The 25,737-nt window shown below is 28.0% G+C and overlaps 2 protein-coding genes across 9 annotated transcripts in view; one reads left to right on the top strand and one right to left on the bottom strand.

Moving 5' to 3' along the window:
- Nucleotides 1-919, top strand: part of LOC135136987 (protein transport protein Sec61 subunit beta-like) — a 160,135-nt gene extending 159,216 nt beyond the window's left edge. Inside the window, exons 2-4 of the mRNA XM_064066509.1 lie at nt 246-292; nt 343-539; nt 588-919. Of these exons, the coding sequence (XP_063922579.1) occupies nt 290-292; nt 343-539; nt 588-675 (288 nt within the window). The 5' untranslated portion in view covers nt 246-289 and the 3' untranslated portion in view covers nt 676-919. The remainder of the gene's footprint in view (nt 1-245; nt 293-342; nt 540-587) is intronic.
- Nucleotides 697-25,737, bottom strand: part of Acsl (Acyl-CoA synthetase long-chain) — a 51,540-nt gene continuing 26,499 nt past the window's right edge. For 6 of the 8 annotated variants that reach the window (XM_064066487.1, XM_064066486.1, XM_064066488.1 and 3 more), the window contains 10 exons: nt 24,843-24,981; nt 24,497-24,607; nt 23,646-23,861; nt 23,159-23,588; nt 22,772-23,106; nt 22,584-22,723; nt 17,273-17,445; nt 16,960-17,223; nt 16,635-16,910; nt 697-1,565 (listed from right to left, as the gene is read on the bottom strand). In XM_064066487.1, the coding sequence (XP_063922557.1) occupies nt 1,411-1,565; nt 16,635-16,910; nt 16,960-17,223; nt 17,273-17,445; nt 22,584-22,723; nt 22,772-23,106; nt 23,159-23,588; nt 23,646-23,861; nt 24,497-24,607; nt 24,843-24,977 (2,235 nt within the window). In that variant the 5' untranslated portion in view covers nt 24,978-24,981 and the 3' untranslated portion in view covers nt 697-1,410. The remainder of the gene's footprint in view (nt 1,566-16,634; nt 16,911-16,959; nt 17,224-17,272; nt 17,446-22,583; nt 22,724-22,771; nt 23,107-23,158; nt 23,589-23,645; nt 23,862-24,496; nt 24,608-24,842; nt 24,982-25,737) is intronic. The other 2 variants (XM_064066483.1, XM_064066484.1) reach the window with 2 other exon arrangements.

The raw sequence follows: 25,737 nt of genomic DNA, 5'->3' as shown, positions 1-25,737 counted from the left end.
GAGAATTTCACCAAACCGCATAATTCATCTCATCAAATTACCACGCAATTAATCCGTATCAAAGAATTAATTCTTATCACTATATAGTGACAGAGCCCACACTTTTGGCGGGAATCCAGTTTTGTGGTTTTTCCCCTAGGTAGAAGTACCAACCTACATCTGTCAACAGTGTCAAGCGAATGAATTTCGCGCCGCCAGGTTGGCACAGATCGATGACGTTTGTTGACATAGATTGACGTGCGACCAAAACAAACCATTCAAAGCACGAAGGAAGCTTGCAACGACCCAGATGGTAAATTTCTGACTGGAATCCGAGTCGAAAATAATGTTTTTGAACTTTAGCCGGCTCCGGCGAGCTCGACCACCGTGGGGGCCGTGGGCAGGTCCCCCTCGAAAACCGTAGCCCCGAGGTCCAGCGCCGGGAGCACCGTGAGGCAGAGGAAGACGACGTCCGCGGTGGCCCCCAGGACTAGGAATACGGGAGCGGGGTCTGGGGGAATGTGGAGGTTCTACACTGATGATTCTCCTGGGATTAAAGTGTAAGTGGGTTTGGGGGTTTTGGGTTTTTTATGATGCGAGTGTTGCAGGGGGCCCGTGCCGGTCCTCGTAATGTCGCTCTTGTTCATCGCGTCGGTCTTCATGTTGCACATATGGGGGAAGTACACTAGGTCTTAGATTTGTAGGAATAAAATGGGGTTAAAATTCTATAAATTTATTTATAATGCGGTTGCTTCCACATTCCGCAAATACATCTTCCACACTTTCTGTATTAATAAATTACAGTAAATTTATAAATAATACATTATAAAAAAAGCATTTATATTGAAATTACTTCCTACCTAGACTAATGATAAGAGAATTGTGATGTTACATGTCCAACCCGACCTAGTCTAAATAAAACCTAGAAAAAATAGTTTAACAGCACCATTTTTTTAGCAATATTCCTCTCAATTACAATAATAAATACGAGAGTACGACTACATAAAAGAACTTATGGAAGTAACCTAACACTTAAGTACTTGTCTTTCATATTGCATACCGATAAGAGCGGTTGGACCTGCGGTATCAATTGACAAGTAAATTTGCTAACGCGGACATACAGTCTTACACCTTAAAAAAAAACAACCAACAACGAAAAACAACAGACGCAGTAACAAAACGAATTTTACTTAAAAAGCCAATCGTATTGCTACAAAATTATAACATTTTGTAAAATAAATGTACAAAATTAAGTTTCCGACGAAACTGAGACCGGCTCCTTGGAACAAGCGCAGCAATTGATTATTACGATCGAAAAAATATACAAGCTGCTCCTTATCTTTATACAAGGCAAACTTTTCTTTATACAAATTGAATGCAAGTCCTCGAATTCGCTTGAATATCACACACACTTTAAAACCAGGCCGAGTTTCAGGAGGCGTACATCCGGTTGATTTCGTGCTTATAGCGCTCCTGGATGTCTTTCCTCTTCAGTTTGAAGGCGGCCGTGACCAGACCCATGTCGGGCGACCATACTTCAGTAACCAACTTGACGGCTGCGGGAATCTCGAACTTCTCTAGCTTACCTGCAGACAAATGGACAAATCAATAAATTGAAAAATTGAAACATGGAGAAATCGAAACACCAAACGATCGATAAATCAAGAAATCGAAGTCCAGAAGTCGAAAAATCAAAAAGTTATAACTGAAAAATTAAAAATTAAAGAAAAAAATAAAAATAGATAAATTTTAAAAATCGAAAAATCTTAAATCGAGAAGTCAATAAATCAAAAGGTCAAGAAAACGAACCATCAAAAAATTGAAAAATTCAAAATTTATGAATCCGAAAAATTGTAAAATTGAAATAGAATATCGAACTGAAAAATGGAAAAATCGGGAAATCGAAAAATGTGGCATTTTGAAATTTAAAACTTTAAAATATCGAAAAGCTGAAGAATCTAGAAATTGAAAAATCGAAAATTTTTAGAAATCGAAAAATTTCGAAAACCAAAAAATCTTAAACCGACAAGTCGAAAAATCAAAAGATCGAGAAAAAGAAACATCAAAAAATTGAAAAATCCAAAACTCAAAAATTTAAAAATCCAAAATAAAAAAACATTCGAAATTTAAAAAATCGATAAATCGAAAAGTCTAAAAATTGAACAGATCGAGAAAAATTGAATTATCGAAACAGAAATCTCGAGAAATCAAAAAAGTTCGAAAAACTGAAAAATCGAAAAATCATAAGTCTTAAAAAATGGAAAAATTGAAAAATACAAACATTGGAGAACCGAAAGATCGAAAATTGAGAAACTGAAAATTCTAAAATTTTAGAAGTTGAAAAATCTAAAATTTAACAACCGAAAAATTGAAAAATCAAAATACAAAATTAAGAAATCGAAGAATCGAAAAAACGAAACTTGAAAACACCAAAATCGGATATATCAAATAATTGAAAAAACGAAGAAAATTTGAAGATTAGATAAATAATAGAAATATCTGAAAAATCAAAAATTAAAGATTCGAGAAACTGAAAAATCGAAAACGTAAAAAATCGAGAAATCGAAAATTCGAAAAATCCAAAAATCGAAAAATTCAAGATTTGAAAAATGCGAAAACTAAAATATCCAAAAATTGACAAATCGAAGAAAAACTGAAGAATCTATAAAGTGAAAAACTGAAAAATTAACTTGGAAAATTGAACAATTGAAAAACTGAAAAATCAAACAGTCGAGAAATCGAAACACTGAAAAGTCGAGAAATCGAAAAATGAGAAAATCAAAAATCGAAAACACGTAACTTCGAGAAATCGAGAAGTCGAACAATGAAAAAATGAATTGAAACAGAAGTGACGAAAAATTGGAAAATCGAAAAATTGAAAAATCGAAAAGTATATATGTAATTGAAAAATTGCAAATTGAAAATTAAAAAAAAAAAAATTGAAAAATTTTAAGTTAAAAATATCGATAAATCCAGAAATTGAAAAACTAAGAAGAAAATTTTAAAAGTTGAAAAATTGAAAAATCGAAAAATTTTAAAGCGAGAAGTCAAAATCAAAACATCGAGAAAACGAAACACCAAAAAATTGAAAAATTCAAAATTCATAAATTCGAAAAATTATAAAATTGAAATAGAATATCGATCAACTGAAAATGGAAAAATCGAGAAATCGAAAAATCTTTCATTTTAAAATTTGAAAAATTAAAATATCGAAAAGCTTAAGAATCTAAAAAAAGAAAAATCTAAAAAGTAAAAAATCAAAAACCTGAAAAATTTTAAAATCAGCCAATCGGGAAACTGAAACATTGAAAAGTCAAAAAATCGAAAAGTGGAAAAATCAAAAAAATCTTAAAATTGAGAAATTGAAAATTAAAAATTGAATAAAACATAAATATTGAAAAAATTTTAAATTAAAAAAATCGATAAATAGAAAAATAAAAAAATCGTGGAATTGAAAAATTAGAAGACCATAGTATAGAAATCTCGATAAATTCAAAAAACGAAAATTTGAAAAATCGAAAAATCATAAATTTTAAAACTTCTCAAGTTCTAAAATAGAAATAGAAATATCGAACAACTGAAAATCGAAAAATCTACAAATAGAAAATCGATAATTCGAAGAATCTAGGATTTTAAATATTGAAAAATTAAAATATCGTGAAACTGAAAAATCTGGAAATTGAAAAACCGCAGAATCTAAACAACAAAAAAAAACTAAAAATCAGGAAATTGAAACATTGAAACTTCGAAAAATCGAGAAATATAAAGTCAAAAAATCTAAAATTTTAGAAATCGAAAAATTTCGAAAACCAAAAAATCTTAAACCGTCAAGTCGAAAAATCAAAAGATCGAGAAAAAGAAACATCAAAAAACTGAAAAATCCAAAACTCAAAAATTTAAAAATCCAAAATAAAAAAACATTCGAAATTTAAAAAATCGATAAATCGAAAAGTCTAAAAATTGAACAGTTCGAGAAAAATTGAATTATCGAAACATAGAAATCTCGAGAAATCAAAAAAAATCGAAAATCGAAAAACTGAAATATCGAAAAATCACAAGTTTTAAAAAATGGAAAAATTGAAAAATACAAACATTGGAGAACCGAAAGATCGAAAATTGAGAAACTGAAAATTCTAAAATTTAACAACCGAAAAATTGAAAAATCAAAATACAAAATTAAGAAATCGAAGAATCGAAAAAACGAAACTTGAAAACACCAAAATCGGATATCTCAAATAATTGAAAAAACGAAGAAAATTTGAAGATTAGATAAATAATAGAAATATCTGAAAAATCAAAAAATCGAGAAAACAGAAGTCGAAAAGTCTACAATTTTAAAAATCGAAAATTTAAAGATTCGAGAAACTGAAGAATCGAAAAATTCAAAATTTTAAAAATTCGAAAACTAAAATATCCAAAAATTGACAAATCAAAGAAAAACTGAAGAAACTATAAAGTGAAAAACTGAAAAATTAACTTGGAAAATTGAAAAATTGAACAATTGAAAAACTGAAAAATCAAAAATCGAAAACACGTAACTTCGACAAATCGAACAATGAAAAAATTAATTAAAACAGAAGTGACGAAAAATTGGAAAATCGAAAAATTGAAAAATCGAAACACCTAAAAATTGAATAATCGAAAAATCGAAAAGTCCAGAAGTCAAAAAATCAAAAAGTTATAACTGAAAAATTAAAAATTAAAGAAAAAAATAAAAATAGAAAAATTTTAAATTAAAAAAATCGATAAACAGAAAAATTGAGAAGGTGAAAAATCAAAAATTTTAAAAATCGAAAAAATCTTAAATCGAGAAGTCAATAAATCAAAAGGTCAAGAAAACGAACCAACAAAAAATTGAAAAATCCAAAATTTATAAATTCGAAAAATTGTAAAATTGAAATAGAATATCGAACTGAAAAATGGAAAAATCGAGAAATCGAAAAATGTGGCATTTTGAAATTTAAAACTTTAAAATATCGAAAAGCTGAATCTAGAAATTGAAAAATCGCGTAATCTAAACATCAAAAAATCGAAAAACTGAGAAATCTAAAAAGGAAAAAATCGAAAAATCATAAAACCGAAAAATTTAAAAATCAGGCAATCGGGAAATTGAAACATTGAAAAGTCAAAAAAATCGAGAAATATTAAAGTCAAAAAATCGAAAAGACGTAAAGTTGAAAAATCAAAGTCGGAAAATCAAAAAAAAAATTAAAATTGAGAAATTGAAAAATCGAAAATTTTAGAATCCAAAACTCAATAATTTAAAAATCCAAAATAAAAAAACATTCGAAATTTAAAAAATCGATAAATCAAAAAGTCTAAAAATTGAACAAATCGACAAAAATTGAATTATCGAAACATAGAAATCTCGAGAAATCAAAAAAATTCGAAAATCGAAAAACTGAAAAATCGAAAAATCACAAGTTTTAAAAAATGGAAAAATTGAAAAATACAAACATTGGAGAGCCGAAAAATCGAAAATTGAGAAACTGAAAATTCTAAAATTTTAGAAGTTGAAAAATCTAAAATTTAACAACCGAAAAATTGAAAAATCAAAATACAAAATTAAGAAATCGAAGAATCGAAAAAACGAAGAAAATTTGAAGATTAGATAAATAATAGAAATAGCTGAAAAATCAAAAAATCGAGAAAACAAGTCGAAAAATCTACAATTTTAAAAATCGAAAATTTAAAGATTCGAGAAACTGAAAAATCGAAAACGTAAAAAATCGAAAAATCGAAAAATTCAAGATTTGAAAAATTTGAAAACTAAAATATCCAAAAATTGACAAATCGAAGAAAAACTGAAGAATCTATAAAGTGAAAAACTAAAAAATTAACTTTGAAAATTGAAAAATTGAATAACTGAAAAACTGAAAAATCAAAAAATCGAGAAATCGAAAAATGAGAAAATCAAAAATCGAAAACACGTAACTTCGAGAAATCGAGAAGTCGAACAATGAAAAAATTAATTAAAACAGAAGTGACGAAAAATTGGAAAATCGAAAAATTGAAAAATCGAAACATAAAAATTGAACAATCGAAAAATCGGAAAATCCAGAAGTCGAAAAATCGAAAAGTATATAATTGAAAAATTGCAAATTAAAAATTAAAAAAAAATTAAAATAGAAAAATTTTAAGTTAAAGAGATCGATAAATCCAGAAATCGAAAAACTAAGAAAATTTTAAAAATTGAAAAATTGAAAAATCGAAAAATTTTAAAGCGAGAAGTCAAAATCAAAACATCGAGAAAACGAAACACCGAAAATTGAAAAATTCAAAATTCATAAATTCGAAAAATTATAAAATTGAAATAGAATATCGATCAACTGAAAATGGAAAAATCGAGAAAGCGAAAAATCCGTCATTTTAAAATTTGAAAAATTAAAATATCGAAAAGCTTAAGAATCTAAAAAAAGAAAAATCGCGAAATCTAAACATCAAAAAATCGAAAAACTAAAAAATCTGAAAATAAATCGAAAAATCAAAAACCTGAAAAATTTAAAAATCAGTCAATCGGGAAACTGAAACATTGAAAAGTCAAAAAATCGAAAAGTGGAAAAATCAAAAAAATCTAAAAATTGAGAAATTGAAAATTAAAAATTGAATAAAACATAAAAATTTAAATTAAAAAAATCGATAAATAGAAAAATAAAAAAATCGTGGAATTGAAAAATTAGAGGACCAGAGTATAGAAATCTCGATAAATTCAGAAAACGAAAATTTGAAAAATCGAAAAATCATAAATTTTAAAACTTCTCAGTTCTAAAATAGAAATATAAATATCGAACAACTGAAAATCGAAAAATCTACAAATAGAAAATCGATAATTCGAAGAATCTAGGATTTTAAATATTGAAAAATTAAAATATCGTGAAACTGAAAAATCTGGAAATTGAAAAACCGCGGAATCTAAACAACAAAAAAACTAAAAATCAGGAAATTGAAACATTGAAACTTCGAAAAATCGAGAAATATTAAAGTCAAAAAAATCGAAAAGACGTAAAGTTGAAAAATCGAAAAGTCGGAAAATCAAAAAAAATATTAAAATTGAGAAATTGAAAAATCGAAAATTTTAGAAATCAAAAGATCGAGAAAAAGAAACATCAAAAAACTGAAAAATCCAAAACTCAAAAATTTAAAAATCCAAAATAAAAAAACATTCGAAATTTAAAAAATCCATAAATCGAAAAGTCTAAAAATTGAACAGATCGACAAAAATTGAATTATCGAAACATAGAAATCTCGAGAAATCAAAGAAATTCGAAAATCGAAAAACTGAAAAATCGAAAAATCACAAGTTTTAAAAAATGAAAAACCTAAAATTTAACAACCGAAAAATTGAAAAATCAAAATACAAAATTAAGAAATCGAAGAATCGAAAAAACGAAACTTGAAAACACCAAAATCGGATATATCAAATAATTGAAAAAACGAAGAAAATTTGAAGATTAGATAAATAATACAAATATCTGAAAAATCAAAAATTTAAAGATTCGAGAAACTGAAAAATCTAAAACGTAAAAAATCGAGAAATCGAAAATTCGAAAAATCCAAAAATCGAAAAATTCGAAAACTAAAATATCCAAAAATTGACAAATCGAAGAAAAACTGAAGAATCTATAAAGTGAAAAACTGAAAAATTAACTTGGAAAATTGAACAATTGAAAAACTGAAAAATCAAAAAGTCGAGAAATCGAAACACTGAAAAGTCGAGAAATCGAAAAATGAGAAAATCAAAAATCGAAAACACGTAACTTCGAGAAATCGAGAAGTCGAACAATGAAAAATGAATTGAAACAGAAGTGACGAAAAATTGGAAAATCGAAAAATTGAAAAATGGAAAAGTATATAATTGAAAAATTGCAAATTAAAAATTTAAAAAAAATAAAAATTGAAAAATTTTAAGTTAAAAAGATCGATAAATCCAGAAATCGAAAAACTAAAAAGAAAATTTTAAAAATTGAAAAATCGAAAAATGTTAAAGCCAGAAGTCAAAATCAAAACATCGAGAAAACGAAACACCAAAAAATTGAAAAATTCAAAATTCATAAATTCTAAAAATTATAAAATTGAAATAGAATATCGATCAACTGAAAATGGAAAAATCGAGAAATCGAAAAATCTGTCATTTTAAAATTTGAAAAATTAAAATATCGAAAAGCTTAAGAATCTAAAAAAAGAAAAATCGCGAAATCTAAACATCAAAAAATCGAAAAACTGAAAAATCTAAAAAGTAATAAATCGAAAAATCAAAAACCTGAAAAATTTAAAAATCAGCCAATCGGGAAACTGAAACATTGAAAAGTCAAAAAATCGAAAAGTGGAAAAATCAAAAAAATCTTAAAATTGAGAAATTGAAAATTAAAAATTGATTAAAACATAAAAAATGAAAAAATTTTAACTTAAAAAAATCGATAAATAGAAAAATAAAAAAATCGTGGAATTGAAAAATTAGAAGACCATAGTATAGAAATCTCGATAAATTCAGAAAACGAAAATTTGAAAAATCGAAAAATCATAAATTTTAAAACTTACAAGTTCTAAAATAGAAGTAGAAATATCGAACAACTGAAATATCGAAAAATCTACAAATAGAAAATCGATAATTCGAAGAATCTAGGATTTTAAATATTGAAAAATTAAAATATCGTGAAACTGAAAAATCTGGAAATTGAAAAACCGCGGAATCTAAACAACAAAAAAAAAACGAAAAATCAGGAAATTGAAACATGAAACTTCGAAAAATCGAGAAATATTAAAGTTAAAAAATCGAAAACACGTAAAGTTGAAAAATTGGAAAGTCGGAAAATCAAAAAAAATCTTAAAATTGAGAAATTGAAAAATCGAAAATTTTAGAAATCGAAAAATTTCGAAAACCAAAAAATCTTAAACCGACAAGTCGAAAACTCAAAAGATCGAGAAAAAGAAACATCAAAAAACTGAAAAATCCAAAACTCAAAAATTTAAAAATCCAAAATAAAAAACATTCGAAATTTAAAAAATCGATAAATTGGAAAGTCTAAATTGAACAGATCGAGAAAAATTGAATTATCGAAACATAGAAATCTCGAGAAATCAAAAAAATTCAAAAATCGAAAAACTGAAAAATCGAAAAATCACAAGTTTTAAAAATGGAAAAATTGAATAATACAAACATTGGAGAACCGAAAGATCGAAAATTGAGAAACTGAAAATTCTAAAATTTTAGAAGTTGAAAAATCTAAAATTTAACAACCGAAAAATTGAAAAATCAAAATACAAAATTAAGAAATCGAAGAATCGAAAAAACGAAACTTGAAAACACCAAAATCGGTTATATCAAATAATTGAAAAAACGAAGAAAATTTGAAGATTAGATAAATAATAGAAATATCTGAAAAATCAAAAAATCGAGAAAACAGAAGTCGAAAAATCTACAATTTTAAAAATCGAAAATTTAAAAATTCGAGAAACTGAAAAATCGAAAACGTAAAAAATCGAGAAATCGAAAATTCGAAAAATCCAAAAATCGAAAAATTCAAGATTTGAAAATTCGAAAACTAAAATATCCAAAAATTGACAAATCGAAGAAAAACTGAAGAATCTATAAAGCGAAAAACTGAAAAATAAAAAATTCGAGAAATCGAAACACTGAAAAGTCGAGAAATCGAAAAATGAGAAAATCAAAAATCGAAAAGTATATAATTAAAAAATTGCAAATTAAAAATTAAAAAAAAAATAAAATAGAAATATTTTAAGTTAAAAAGATCGATAAATCCAGAAATCGAAAAACTAAGAAAATTTTAAAAATTGAAAAATCGAAAAATTTTAAAGCGAGAAGTCAAAATCAAAACATCGAGAAAACGAAACACCAAAAAATTGAAAAATTCAAAATTCATAAATTCGAAAATTTATAAAATTGAAACTGAATATCGATCAACTGAAAATGGAAAAATCGAGAAATCGAAAAATCTGTCATTTTAAAATTTGAAAAATTAAAATATCGAAAAGCTTAAGAATCTAAAAAAAGAAAAATCGCGAAATCTAAACATCAAAAAATCGAAAAACTGAAAAATCTAAAAATCAGCCAATTGGGAAACTGAAACATTGAAAAGTCAAAAAATCGAAAAGTGGAAAAATCAAAAAAATCTTAAAATTGAGAAATTGAAAATTAAAAATTGAATAAAACATACAAATTGAAAACATTTTTAATTAAAAAAATCGATAAATAGAAAAATTAAAAAATCGTGGAATTGAAAAATTTGAGGACCGTAGTATAGAAATCTCGATAAATTCAGAAAACGAAAATTTGAAAAATCGAAGAATCATAAATTTTAAAACTTCTCAAGTTCTAAAATAGAAATAGAAATATCGAACAACTGAAAAATCGAAAAATCTACAAATAGAAAATCGATAATTCGAAGAATCTAGAATTTTAAAAATTGAAAAATTAAAATATCGTGAAACTGAAAAATCTGGAAATTGAAAAACCGCGGAATCTAAACAACAAAAAAAACTAAAAATCAGGAAATTGAAACATTGAAACTTCCAAAAATCGAGAAATAGTAAAGTCAAAAAATCGAAAAGACGTAAAGTTGAAAAATCGGAAAGTCGGAAAACACGAAACTTGAAAATACCAAAATCGGATATATCAAATAATTGAAAAAACGAAGAAAATTTGAAGATAATAGAAATATCTGAAAAATCAAAAAATCGAGAAAACAGAAGTCGAAAAATCTACAATTTTAAAAATCGAGAAATCGAAAATTCGAAAAATCCAAAAATCGAAAAATTCAAGATTTGAAAAATTCGGAAACTAAAATATCCAAAAATTGACAAATCGAAACACTGAAAAGTCGAGAAATCGAAAAATCAGAAAATCAAAAATCGAAAACACGTAACTTCGAGAAATCGAGAAGTCGAACAATAAAAAAAATAATTAAAACAGAAGTGACGAAAAATTGGAAAATCAAAACATCTAAAAATTGAACAATCGAAAAATCGGAAAGTCCAGAAGTCGAAAAATCGAAAAGTATATAATTGAAAAATTGCAAATTAAAAATTAAAAAAAAAATAGAAATAGAAAAATTTTAAGTTAAAAAGATCGATAAATCCAGAAATCGAAAAACTAAGAAGAAAATTTTAAAAATTGAAAAATCGAAAAATTTTAAAGCGATAAGTCAAAATCAAAACATCGAGGAAACGAAACACCAAAAAATTGAAACATTCAAAATTCATAAATTCGAAAAATTAAAAATTGAAATAGAATATCGATCACCTGAAAATGGAAAAATCGAGAAATCGAAAAATCTGTCATTTTAAAATTTAAAAAAATTAAAATATCGAAAAGCTTAAGAATCTAAAAAAAGAGAAATCGCCAAATCTAAACATCAAAAAATCGAAAAACTGAAAAATTTAAAAATCAGCCAATCGGGAAACTGAAACATTGAAAAGTCAAAAAATCGAAAAGTGGAAAAATCAAAAAAATCTTAAAATTGAGAAATTGAAAATTAAAAATTGAATAAAACATAAAAATTGGAAAAAATTTAAATTAAAAAGATCGATAAATAGAAAAATAAAAAAATCGTGGAATTGAAAAATTAGAGGACCATAGTATAGAAATCTCGATAAATTCAGAAAACGAAAATTTGAAAAATCGAAAAATCATAAATTTTAAAACTTCTCAAGTTCTAAAATAGAAATAGAAATATCGAACAACTGAAAATCGAAAAATCTACAAATAGAAAATTGATAATTCGAAGAATCTAGGATTTTAAATATTGAAAAATTAAAATATCGTGAAACTGAAAAATCTGGAAATTGAAAAACCGCGGAATCTAAACAACAAAAAATCTAAAAGGGAAAAAATCGAAAAATCATAAAACCGAAAAATTTAAAAATCAGGCAATCGGGAAATTGAAACATTGAAAAGTCAAAAAATCGAAAAGACGTAAAGTTGAAAAATCGGAAAGTCGGAAAATCAAAAAAATCTTAAAATTGAGAAATTGAAAAATCGAAAATTTTAGAAATCGAAAAATTTCGAAAACCAAAAAATCTTAAACCGACAAGTCGAAAAATCAAAAGATCGAGAAAAAGAAACATCAAAAAACTGAAAAATCCAAAACTCAAAAATTTAAAAATCCAAAATAAAAAAACATTCGAAATTTAAAAAATCGATAAATCGAAAAGTCTAAAAATTGAACAGATCGAGAAAAACTGAATTATCCAAACATAGAAATCTCGAGAAATCAAAAAAATTCGAAAATCGAAAAACTGAAAAATCGAAAAATCACAAGTTTTAAAAAATGGAAAAATTGAAAAATACAAACATTGGAGAACCGAAAGATCGAAAATTGAGAAACTGAAAATTCTAAAATTTTAGAAGTTGAAAAATCTAAAATTTAACAACCGAAAAATTGGAAATTCAAAATACAAAATTAAGAAATCGAAGAATCGAAAAAACGAAACTTGAAAACACCAAAATCGGATATATCAAATAATTGAAAAAACGAAGAAAATTTGAAGATTAGATAAATAATAGAAATATCTGAATCGAGAAAACAGAAGTCCAAAAATCTACAGTTTTAAAAATCGAAAATTTAAAGATTCGAGAAACTGAAAAATCGAAAATGTAAAAAATCGAGAAATCGAAAATTCGAAAAATCCAAAAATCGAAAAATTCGAAAAATAAAATATCCAAAAATTGACAAATCGAAGAAAAACTGAAGAATCTATAAAGCGAAAAACTGAAAAATTAACTTGGAAAATTGAAAAATTGAACAACTGAAAAGCTGAAAAATCAAAAAGTCGAGAAATCGAAAAATGAGAAAATCAAAAATCGAAAAGTATATAATTGAAAAATTGCAAATTAAAAATTAAAAAAAAAAATAAAATAGAAATATTTTAAGTTAAAAAGATCGATAAATCCAGAAATCGAAAAACTAAGAAAATTTTAAAAATTGAAAAATCGAAAAATTTTAAAGCGAGAAGTCAAAATCAAAACATCGAGAAAACGAAACACCAAAAAATTGAAAAATTCAAAATTCATAAATTCGAAAAATTATAAAATTGAAATCGAATATCGATCAACTGAAAATGGAAAAATCGAGAAATCGAAAAATCTGTCATTTTAAAATTTGAAAAATTAAAATATCGAAAAGCTTAAGAATCTAAAAAAAGAAAAATCGCGAAATCTAAACATCAAAAAATCGAAATACTGCAAAATCTAAAAAGTGATAAATCGAAAAATCAAAAACCTGAAAAATTTTAAAATCAGCCAATCGGGAAACTGAAACATTGAAAAGTCAAAAAATCGAAAAGTGGAAAAATCAAAAAAATCTTAAAATTGAGAAATTGAAATTAAAAATTGAATAAAACATAAAAATTGAAAAAATTTTAAATTAAAAAAATCGATTAATAGAAAAATAAAAAAATCGTGGAATTGAAAAATTAGAGGACCATAGTATAGAAATCTCGATAAATTCAGAAAACGAAAATTTGAAAAATCGAAAAATCATAAATTTTAAAACTTCTCAAGTTCTAAAATAGAAATAGAAATATCGAACAACTGAAAAATCGAAAAATATACAAATAGAAAATCGATAATTTGAAGAATCTAGGATTTTAAATATTGAAAAATTAAAATATCGTGAAACTGAAAAATCTGGAAATTGAAAAACCGCGGAATCTAAACAACAAAAAAAAAAAAACTAAAAATCAGGAAATTGAAACATTGAAACTTCGAAAAATCGAGGAGAAATATTAAAGTCAAAAAATCGAAAAGACGTAAAGTTGAAAAATTGGAAAGTCGGAAAATCAAAAAAAATCTTAAAATTGAGAAATTGAAAAATCGAAAATTTTAGAAATCGAAAAATTTCGAAAACCAAAAAATCTTAAACCGACAAGTCGAAAACTCAAAAGATCGAGAAAAAGAAACATCAAAAAACTGAAAAATCCAAAACTCAAAAATTTAAAAATCCAAAATAAAAAACATTCGAAATTTAAAAAATCGATAAATTGGAAAGTCTAAATTGAACAGATCGAGAAAAATTGAATTATCGAAACATAGAAATCTCGAGAAATCAAAAAAATTCAAAAATCGAAAAACTGAAAAATCGAAAAAACACAAGTTTTAAAAATGGAAAAATTGAATAATACAAACATTGGAGAACCGAAAGATCGAAAATTGAGAAACTGAAAATTCTAAAATTTTAGAAGTTGAAAAATCTAAAATTTAACAACCGAAAAATTGAAAAATCAAAATACAAAATTAAGAAATCGAAGAATCGAAAAAACGAAACTTGAAAACACCAAAATCGGTTATATCAAATAATTGAAAAAACGAAGAAAATTTGAAGATTAGATAAATAATAGAAATATCTGAAAAATCAAAAAATCGAGAAAACAAGTCGAAAAATCTACAATTTTAAAAATCGAAAATTTAAAGATTCGAGAAACTGAAAAATCGAAAACGTAAAAAATCGAGAAATCGAAAATTTGAAAAATCTAAAAATCGCAAAATTCAAGATTTGAAAAATTCGAAAACTAAAATATCCGAAAATTGACAAATCGAAGAAAAACTGAAGAATCTATAAAGTGAAAAACTGAAAAATTAACTTGGAAAATTGAAAAATTGAACAATTGAAAAACTGAAAAATCAAAAATCGAAAACACGTAACTTCGAGAAAACGAGAAGTCGAACAATGAAAAAATTAATTAAAACAGAAGTGACGAAAAATTGGAAAATCGAAAAATTGAAAAAGTTATAACTGAAAAATTAAAAATTAAAGAAAAAAATAAAAATAGAAAAATTTCAAATTGAAAAAATCGATAAACAGAAAAATTGAGAAGGTGAAAAATAAAAAAATTTAAAAATCGAAAAAATCTTAAATCGAGAAGTCAATAAATCAAAAGGTCAAGAAAACGAACCATCAAAAAATTGAAAAATTCAAAATTTATAAATTCGAAAAATTGTGAAATTGAAATAGAATATCGAACTGAAAAATGGAAAAATCGAGAAATCGAAAAATCTGGCATTTAGAAATTTAAAACTTTAAAATATCGAAAAGCTGAAGAATCTAGAAATTGAAAAATCGCGTAATCTAAACATCTAATAAAAATCGAAAAACTGAGAAATCTAAAAAGGAAAAAATCGAAAAATCATAAAACCGAAAAATTTAAAAATCAGGCAATCGGGAAATTGAAACATTGAAAAGTCAAAAAATCGAGAAATTTTAAAGTCAAAAAATCGAAAAGACGTAAAGTTGAAAAATCGAAAAGTCGGAAAATCAAAAAAAATCTTAAAATTGAGAAATTGAAAAATCGAAAATTTTAGAAATCGAAGAATTTCGAAAACCAAAAAATCTTAAACCGACAAGTCAAAAAATCAAAAGACCGAGAAAAAGAAACATCAAAAAACTGAAAAATCCAAAACTCAAAAATTTTAAAATCCAAAATAAAAAAACATTCGAAATTTAAAAAATCGATAAATCGAAAAGTCTAAAATTGAACACATCGACAAAAATTGAATTATCGAAACATAGAAATCTCGAGAAATCAAAAAAATTCGAAAATCAAAAAACTGAAAAATCGAAAAATCACAAGTTTTAAAAAATGGAAAAATTGAAAAATACAAACATTGGAGAACCGAAAGATCGAAAATTGAGAAACCGAAAATTCTAAAATTTTAATTTGAAGATTAGATAAATAATAGAAATATCTGAAAAATCAAAAAATCGAGAAAACAGAAGTCGAAAAATCTCCAATTTTAAAAATCGAAAATTTAAAGATTCAAGAAACTGAAAAATCGAGAACGTAACAAATCGAGAAATCGAAAATTCGAAAAATCCAAAAATCGAAAAATTCAAGATTTGAAAAATTTGAAAATTAAGATATCCAAAAATTGACAAATCGAGAAGTCGAACAATGAAAAAATTAATAAAACAGAAGTGACGAAAAATTGGAAAATCGAAAAATTGAAAAATCGAAACATCTAAAAATTGAACAATCGAAAAATCGAAAAGTATATAATTGACAAATTGCAAATTAAATATATAAAAAAATAAAAATAGAAAAATTTTAAGTTAAAAAGATCGATAAATCCAGAAATCGAAAAACCAAGAAAATTTTAAAAATTGAAAAATGAAAAAATTTTAAAGCGAGAAGTCAAAATCAAAACATCGAGAAAACGAAACACCAAAAAATTGAAAAAATCAAAATTCATAAATTCGAAAAATTATAAAATTGAAATAGAATATCGATCAACTGAAAATGGAAAAATCGAGAAATCGAAAAATCTGTCATTTTAAAATTTGAAAAATTAAAATATCGAAAAGCTTAAGAATCTAAAAAAAGAAAAATCGCGAAATCTAAATATCAAAAAATCGAAAAACTGAAAAATCTAAAAAGTAATAAATCGAAAAATCAAAAACCTGAAAAATTTAAAAATCAGCCAATCGGGAAATTGAAACATTGAAAAGTCAAAAAATCGAAAAAAACATAAAAATTGAAAAAATTTTAAATTAAAAAACTCGATAAATAGAAAAATAAAAAAATCGTGGAATTGAAAAATTAGAAGACCATAGTATAGAGATCTCGATAAATTCAATCTCGAAGTTCTCTAGTTTACCTGCAGAGGGCGTTAGAAACCACTAACAACTACACAATCAACTTACTCTTCTTTCCGTGCTCATTCAATTCGGCTATCACGACTCGCTCCACATCAGGACTTTGACACAAATCCTCGAAGGATAAATCCCCGATTCCCTTTTTGATCGCCAGGTCCTTGAGCTGCTGCTGGTTGGCCACTACCAGCGCTACACAGAACTGCTTCGTGGAGTCGCCGTAGACGCAGATGTTGTCGATGAGAGGACACGTCTTCAGCTGCGCCTCCACCTTGCCTAAACTCACGTACTCGCCGGCTTGCAGTTTCACCAGGTCCTTCTTGCGATCTAAAACTACCGGTTGAAACACGGCGAAAACTACGGTCGGTGTATTTACCGATGATCTTGACGACGCCGTCCGTGTGTACTTCCCCGATGTCCCCGGTTCTGAACCACCTCCGCCCGTCGGCCTCCATGAAATCTTCGTCTGTTTTGTCGGCCAATTTGTAATAGCCTGCACTTATGTTATCACCACCTAAAATTACTTCTCCTCGTGGATAGGGCTTATCTGTGACTCTGTAATGTCCTTCTTCCCAATTAACTAACTTAATATCACATACGGTAGTGGGAGCACCCACTCGGCCATACACCTTATCGTAAACTGGAAAAAAGTGCGTTATTCGAGTTTGCGGAAGTGGGTGGTTAGTTACAATCTTGGACTGTTGCACATGAAGTTGACTCGGTCAAGCCGTAGCCCTGAATCACGGTGGCACAGAGACAAGCGTTCATTTGTTCGTGCGTTTCCGGAGACAGGGGGGCGCCGCCTGAGAGGATGAGACGCATGCTGCCGCCGAGGATGCCGCGGATTGGTCCAAAAACGACCCTACACAAGACAAAGTTAGGACAAAATAAATCATCTCGGGCTGACTTCGGACTACCGGTATTTCCGTAGTCGGGCACCAGTTTTTTTCAAATGCAGGTTATTCTGAAGTCTTTTTTTGACTAAATTACGTCTGGCTTAAAACGATACACAAAAAAAGCATGTGATAAAAATTGAAACAAAATTTTTTTTATCAGAACCCGTCTTTTCAAATTGCGAAATTAAAAATCGAAAAATTGAAAAATCAAGAAATTGAAAATTTGGAAAAATGAAACCAAAAATGTGACTCATGGAAAAAATCGGGAAATATAAAAGTTGAATTGAATAACTGGATAATCGACAAAGTGAAATTCGAGTACTCGAAAAATTGAAAAATCGAAAAATCCAAAAAGTTAAAATGAATAATTCAAATAATTCTAAGAACTAAAAATCGAAGAATCGAAAAACTAAAAAATCCAAATTGAGAAATCAGAACTTCACGGGTTTTCTAAATTCTTGAAATTCTGCAAAGTTGGGAACTTTAAAAATCGAAAATGAGACCAAAAATTATAAAAATAAAAAACTCAAAACTGAAAAAATTCCAAAAATTTAAAAACAGAAAAGTTTAGCAATCGAAAAAATTAAAGAATCGAAAAACCAGAAATTTTGATCGAAAAATTAGGATACTAAAAAACTTGGAAATTGAGTTGATAATATGAAAACTGAAAAATGGGAAAATTGAAAAATTTAAAATTACAAAAACTGAAAAATTTAATTAAGAAATGGACCAATCGAAAAACCAGAAATTCAGCGGTTTTCGAAATACATACTTCGAAATTCAGCAAAATTTAAAATTGAGAAATTAAAAATCGGAAAATTGAAAAATCAAACAATTGAAAATTTGAAAAAATGAAACCGAAAATTATAAAAATCAAAAACTGAGAAACCGGAAATGACTCATGGAAAAAATGAAAAATCGGGAAATATGAAAGTCGAACAATCGAATAACTGAATAATCGACAAGTTAAAAAAAAAAGTAATCGAAAAATTGAAAAATCGAAAAATCAGATTTTTTCGAAATGTTTAAAATTTTGATTCAAACCTTGAGAAGGAACTGTGAAATTGAGAACTTGGAAATCGAAAAATCTGAAAAATTAAAATAAAAAATTTAAAAACTGAAATAGTGAAAATTCTAAGAATTAAAAATCGAACAATCGAAAAACTGAAAAAAAATCTAAATTGAAAAATTAAAAATTGAAGGGTTTTCAAAATTCTTGAAATTTTGCAAAATGGGAAACTTCAAAAATCGAAAATGAGATCGGAACTTATAAAAATTAAAAAATCGAAAGATTGAAATAAGGAAAAATAAAAAAATTGAAAAATATGGAAACCCAAAAATTACAAAATTATAACCCTGAAAAATCGAAAAATTGGAAAAATGAACAATGGAAAAATCGCAAATTATAAAAATAAAAAACTCGAAAAACTGAAATACGAAAAATTCAAAAAATTTAAAAGCAGAAAAGTTTAGCAATCGAAAAAACTAAAGAATCGAAAACTCAAAAAATAGAAAAACCAGAAATTTTGGTCGAAAAATTAAGATATCAAAAAACTTGGAAATTGGGACATTGAGTTAATAATTTGAAAACTGAAAAATTGAAAAAGCCAAAAATCAGAATTTTTTTTCGAAATGTGTAAAATTGAAATAGGGAAAATTCTAAGAATCAAAAATCGAATAATCGAAAAACTTAAAATTTAAACTGAAAATCAATTAATCGAAAAATCAGAAATTGAAAAGTTTTCGAACTTCTCGAAATTTCGCAAAATTGAAAAATTGTAAACCTGAAAAATCGAAAACTTGGAAAAATGAAAAATGGAGAAATCGACAATTATAAAATTAAAAAACTCAAAAAACTGAAAAACGAAAAATTTTAAAAATCGAAAAAACAGAAATTTTGATCGAAAAATTAAGATATTAAAAAACTTAAAAACTGGGACATGGAGTTGATAATTTGAAAACTGAAAAATCGGAAAATTGAAAAATTTAAAATTACAAAAACTGAAAAATTTAATTAAGAAATGGACTAATCGAAAAATCAGAATTCAACGATGTACGAAATACAAATTTTGAAATTTTGCAAAATTTAAAAAATTGAAAAATCAAGAAACTGAAAATTTGGAAAAATGAAACCGAAAATTATAAAAATCAGAAATTGAGAAACCAGAAAAGTGACTATGGAAAAGTGAAAAATCGGGAAATATAAAAGTTGAACAATCGAATAACTGGATAATCGACAAAGTGAAATTCGAGTAATCAAAAAATTGAAAAATCGAATTTTTTTTTTCCCAATGTTTAAAATTTTGATCGAAACTGAGAGAAGAAACTGCGAAATTGAGAACTTGGAATCGAAAAATTCGAAAAATTAAAATTAAAAATACAAAAACTGAAATAGGAGGAATTCTAAGAATCGAACAACTGAAAAATCTAAATTGAAAAATCAAAAATTGAAGGGTTTTCGAAATTCTTGAAATTTTGCAGAATCTGAAATTTCAAAAATCGAAAATGAGATCGAAAACTATAAAAATTAAAAAATCAAAAAACTGAAATACGGAAAAATTAAAAATTGAAAAATGAACAATGCAAAAATTGAAAATTACAAAAATAAAAAACTCAAAAAAATGAAATACGAAAAATTCAAAAAATTTAAAAAACAGAAATTTTGATCGAAAAATTAAGATATTAAAAAACTTTGATATTGGGACACAGCTGAGACTTTGAAAACTGAAAAATCGGAAAACTGAAAAATTTAAAATTACAAAAACTGAAAAATTTAATTAAGAAATGGACTAATCGAAAAATCAGAAATTCAACGGTGTTCGAAATACAAACTTCGAAATTTTGCAAAATTTAAAAAATTGAAAATTTGGAAAAATGAAACCGAAAATTATAAAAATCAAAAATTGAGCTACCGGAAAAGTGACTCATGGAAAAAATGAAAAATCGGAAAATATAAATGTTGAACAATCGAATAACTAGATAATCGACAAAGTGAAATTCGAGTAATAGAAAAATTGAAAAATCGAAAAATCCGATTTTTTTTTTCAAAATGTTTAAAATTTTGATCGAAACTTTGAAAATAAACTGCGAAATTGAGACTTGGCAATCGAAAAATCCGAAAAACTAAAATAAAAAATTCAAAAACTGAAATAGGGAAAATTCTAAGAATTAAAAATCGAAGAATCGAAAAAATGAAAAATCTAAATTGAAAAATCAGAAATTGAAGGGCTTTCGAAATTGAAAATTTGGAAAAATGAAACCGAAAATTATAAAAATCAGAAATTGAGAAACCGAAAAAGTGACTATGGAAAAATGAAAAATCGGGAAATATAAAAGTTGGACAATCGAATAACTGGATAATCGACAAAGTGAAATTCGAGTAATCAAAAAAATTGAAAAATCGATTTTTTTTCGAAATGTTTAAAATTTTGATCGAAACTTTGAGAAAAACTGCAAAATTGAGAATTTGGTAATCGAAAAATCCGAAAAATTACAATAAAAAATTCAAAAATTGAAATAGGAGAAATTCTAAGAAACGAAAAACTGAAAAATCTAAATTGAAAAATCAAAAATTAAAGGGGTTTCGAAATTCTTGAAATTTTGCAAAATCAGAAACTTCAAAAATCGAAAATGAGATCGAAAACGATAAAAATTAAAAAATCGAAAAATTGAAATACGGAAAAATCAAAAATTCAAAAACAGAAATTTAGATCGAAAAATTAAGATATTAAAAAACTTAGAAATTGGGACATTGAGTTGATTATTTGAAAACTGAAAAATCGGAAAACTGAAAAATTTTAAATTAAAAAACTGAAAATTTTAATTAAGAAATGGACTAATCGAAAAATCAGAAATTCAGCCGTTTTCGAAAAACACCTCCAAATTTTGAAAAATTTAAAATTTAAAAATTTAAAAATCAAGAAATCGAAAATTTAAAAAAATGAAACCGAAAATTATTAAAATCAAAAATTGAAAAACCGGAAAAGTGACTCATGGAAAAACGAAAAATCGGGAAATATAAAAGTTGAAAAATCGAAAAATCGGATTTTTTTCGAAATGTTTAAAATTTTGATCAAAACTGAGAAAAAACTGCAAAATTGAGAAAATGGAAATCGAAAAATCCGAAAAATTAAAATAAAAAATTCAAAAACTGAAATAGGGAAAATTCTAATTAAAAATCGAAGAATCGAAAAACTGAAAAATTTAAATCGAAAAATCGAAATTGAAGGGTTTTCGAAATTCTTGAAATTTTGCAAAATTGGAAACTTCAAAAATCGAAAATGTAATCGAAAATTATAAAAATAAAAAAATCGAAAAATTGAGATAAGGAAAAATAAAAAAATTGAAAAATACGGAAACCCAAAAATTGCAAAATTGTAAACCTTAAAAATCGAAAAATTGGAAAAATGAAGAAATCGACAATTATGAAAAAAAAAACTCAAAAAACTGAAATTGGAAAAATTCAAAAATTTAAAAAGAGAAAATTTTAGCAATCGAAAAAATTGAAGAATCTAAAACTCAAAAAATCGAAAAACTAGAAATTTTGATCGAAAAATTAAGACATTAAAAAACTTAGAAACTGGAACATTTAATTGATAATAATTTGAAAACTGAAAAATGGGAAAAATGAGAATCTAACAAATCAAGAAATCGGAAAATTGAAAAGTCGGCAAATCGAGAAAGTGAAAAATCGATAAGAATAACAATAATAAAATAGCAAAAGTATAAAATTGAAAAAATGAAAAATCAAAAATTATGAAAATAAATGAAAGAAATGAAAATTGTAAAACTTAAAAAACGAAACCCAACAATACTGGGAAATCGAAAAATAGACTCACTGAAAAAATGAAAAATCGAAAAATGGAATAGTTTTCGAAATATGCAAAATTTTTATAGAAAAATTAAGCGATTATGTAATTTCGAAACTGGAAAATAAAAACTGATAAATCGAACCATCAAAATAAAAAAAAGCGCTCTTTTTTCGAATTTTTTAACTAACGAACGACGATTCGTAGACTCTGAATAATGTGTTTCTTAAAAAAAAACTGGTGCCCGACTCCGTCGTGAAAACAGAAATGACGATTTCCGCGACCAAGCCACTAACCTGTCGATAAGCGGCGTCGAGTATCCCCTCCTCATCCAACTGACTTTATAATCGTAGGCAAACTTGAACAACACCTTCTTCGCCGTACCACTCTTGCTCACCTTCTCCTGCACGTTCTTCGATATCCTATCCAAAATCAACTAAAAACGCAAAATCAACCCCGACTTCAACCCTTCCACTCCACTTACCGGCACACTCGTCATGCAAGTCGGGTGCAAAACCGTAGCATCCCCTTTCGTCCCCTTCTTGATCTTACTCGCCGCGTCGATCATCGTCAGCGCGCTCGAATACCCTATGGGAACCCCCGTCAAGGCGCACACGCTCTCCACCAGCAACTCATAGACGTGCGCCAGCGGCAGGAACCCGATCATCACATCCGTCTCGTAAATATCAGTGGAATCACAGAACGCTTTCAACGTAGCAATCAGATTCTTGTGCTTCAGCATCACGCCTTTGGGGATGCCCGTCGAGCCGCTCGTGTACATGATGATGGCGACGTCGTCGGCTTTCGGCGGCACGTCAACTGGAAAAAACAATCAGCGACCTTCTAAGTATGTCGTCCAGGTGCGACTTACCGATCCTTGAGGTGGCCCCCTTCTTCAGAACTTCGCTGAACTTGATGACTTCGATCCCCGACTTGTAGCCCCCCTCGTCTAGGGTTTTCAGCTGGTCTTCCATGTAGATGAGGGTCTTGACGGTGGGCACCATCGCCAGGATTTTTTTAAACTTCGGCATGAGCTCGTAGCTGGTGATGACCGTGGTGACTTCCGTTTCGTTCAAGCCGTGCGCTATGGCGTCGTCTCCTAGGGTCGCGTAGATCGTGACCAGAGGGATGCTTTGTTTGAAGAGACCGTGGGCCGCGATCATCCACTCGGCTCGCGTTTCGGCGAAGATCGCCACGTTCTCGCCGGGGTCGTTGCCGAGCTCGCGGATTCCCCGGCCGAAGTTCTCGGCGAGGGCGTTCACTTCGGAGAAGGTCTTCCATCGGTACGCACCCAGGTTGTACTGTTGGTGTCGCGGGTGTTACTACTAGTGATTTTCAATTGTTTTTAGACGGGTTACCTTCTTGAAGACGCGCCCGTTGGGTTGGACTTCGTCCTCTTCGGCTATTATCTCTCGCGTTCCTAGGAATCGCTTGTTCGGGTATTTGCGACTCACGTACTCGAACATCTTGGCCATGGTGTCGATTTTTTCCTTGACGAGAGTGACATGGACAGGTCCTGGTTCGGTGGTGGATCGGTAGGTGATGCTCGTCGTGTCCTTGGTGATGGGTTTGGCCTAAGGTCGAAACGTCGCGTTAGATAGTGCGGGGGGAATTCGTACCAGCAGAGCGTACTTTTACATTTTTTGTTGTCACGTTCTGCTTGACTTGGATTAACTTATACACAGTAGGGGATTAATGGCGTGATTGTGAATTAGTTGTTATTAAAAACTAACCGCAGGCATATTATTATTTATAAAAAAAAAATATCTCAAGAAGTAGAAGCAAACAATTGCGACAGCAGCGTTTCCATCATGCAAATTTATCGCTAATTAAAGTAGTAAGAACGTGCATTAAAATCCATTAGAATGTAATTTATAGAAGGGGTACTACAATCTCTACAGGTGTATAGTTAGTGTTAATTGGGATAATATGCACAAGTGCGTCAGTGGAGGATTTCGAAACAATGAAATCATAATTTTCCAACGGGACAAAGACTAAATCGCAGAATTACGCCGCCACCACTACGTCTCGCTCGCCCCGCGCCTTCTAAATTACGATTTCACTCGACTCCACCGCACTCGTTTCCAACCACTCGTTTTAGAGAACGCAAACCCACCCTAGAACCATCTCTGGGCCAATTCGTCCTGTACACTTAAAAAAAACCACCTCGCCCCAGCCTATATAAAAAATCCGCCAATTCTTATTATACCTTGTACAGTTTAGATGGTCGTTCGGTTGAGTTGTTAGTAATATCGTTTCCTTTCATATCAATGCTTACATCTGCCTTTGGCTGATCGCTCTCAATGGCAATAATAACGCCCTATAAACAATCATCATTATCGTACGAACAAATCCCGAACGCACACACGAGTTTCGCGTTCTAGTAACGGAAACTCGACAAACATGATAAATAATACAGACAACACTAAAATAAGCTCGAAGAGTGACGCTGGAAAAAATCATAACTGATGGTTCGGTCTAAGCGTCATGCACATGACATGTACAGAATGCTGTGTGATTTTTTTTCGGTGGGTGACGGATCGGTGTGAACTGACCTTAACTCTTCTCGAGAGGGAGCGGGCTCGCCAGGGCCTTTGGAGCATGACGTAAACGGGGAACGTGAGGACGTCGTACACGAAGGCCAGGGCCTTGAGGGCCCCGATGGCCAGCGTGATGCCAACCCCATCCATGTCCCTGGAAAAAAATTAAGTGTTAGAGCGGTTTCCGGGTGACGCATGCACAGGCACACATGCACGTTATCGCCACAAGCGTGAGTTAAATGTGGGGAGTATTGGAGCTTATCGATGAGTGGTCGTGAGTCAAGTCGAAAAATGGTTTTTGAGATAAATGAGGTAGAATGTTGTTTCCTATTTGCAATGGAAGTTTATGATTTTCCACGATACGCGTCCACTAATGAAACTATTAAAAATTGAAAATAACGATTATGGTTAAGAGAACAATAACTTGAAAACAATGGTTTGTGTTTGAATTATGACTTTATGTGGTTTAATTATTATTAATTGCGTGTTTTCTGCGTCATTACTGTGGTATTTTTACCGAATATACCAATAGTACAAAAATGCAAGTCTTCTGAGATATATTTCTAATTTTTTCTTGCAATAATCCAAAATTCAAAAAATTACAATTTTGGTTTTGGAAAACTTGTCTAAAAATCCTCAAAAAATTCTGGGATATAGATTTCGACGTGCTGATTCCAAAAATTCAGCGTGTTTACAGTCCCGAGCAAAGATTTTTAAAATATTTGGTTTGAAATCCAAAAACTCATATTTCAACTGGCGATTCTGGAAGGTCGAAATGTACAAGAAAATGTCTTTAGATAAGTTTCAAAAGTAAAATTTTGGTTTTGAAAAAGTCGCCCCAGACTTCAAAAAATTCTACGACACAATTTCAACTTGTCGATTCCAAAAATATATATTTTTTTTTTATCCT

This window comes from Zophobas morio, unplaced genomic scaffold (genome assembly GCF_036711695.1).
Source record: "Zophobas morio isolate AGI-343-1 ecotype UQ-CSIRO unplaced genomic scaffold, CSIRO_AGI_Zmor_V1 ptg000028l, whole genome shotgun sequence".
Taxonomy (NCBI): Eukaryota; Metazoa; Arthropoda; class Insecta; order Coleoptera; family Tenebrionidae; genus Zophobas; species Zophobas morio.
This window is presented reverse-complemented; position numbering and strand designations above follow the sequence as displayed.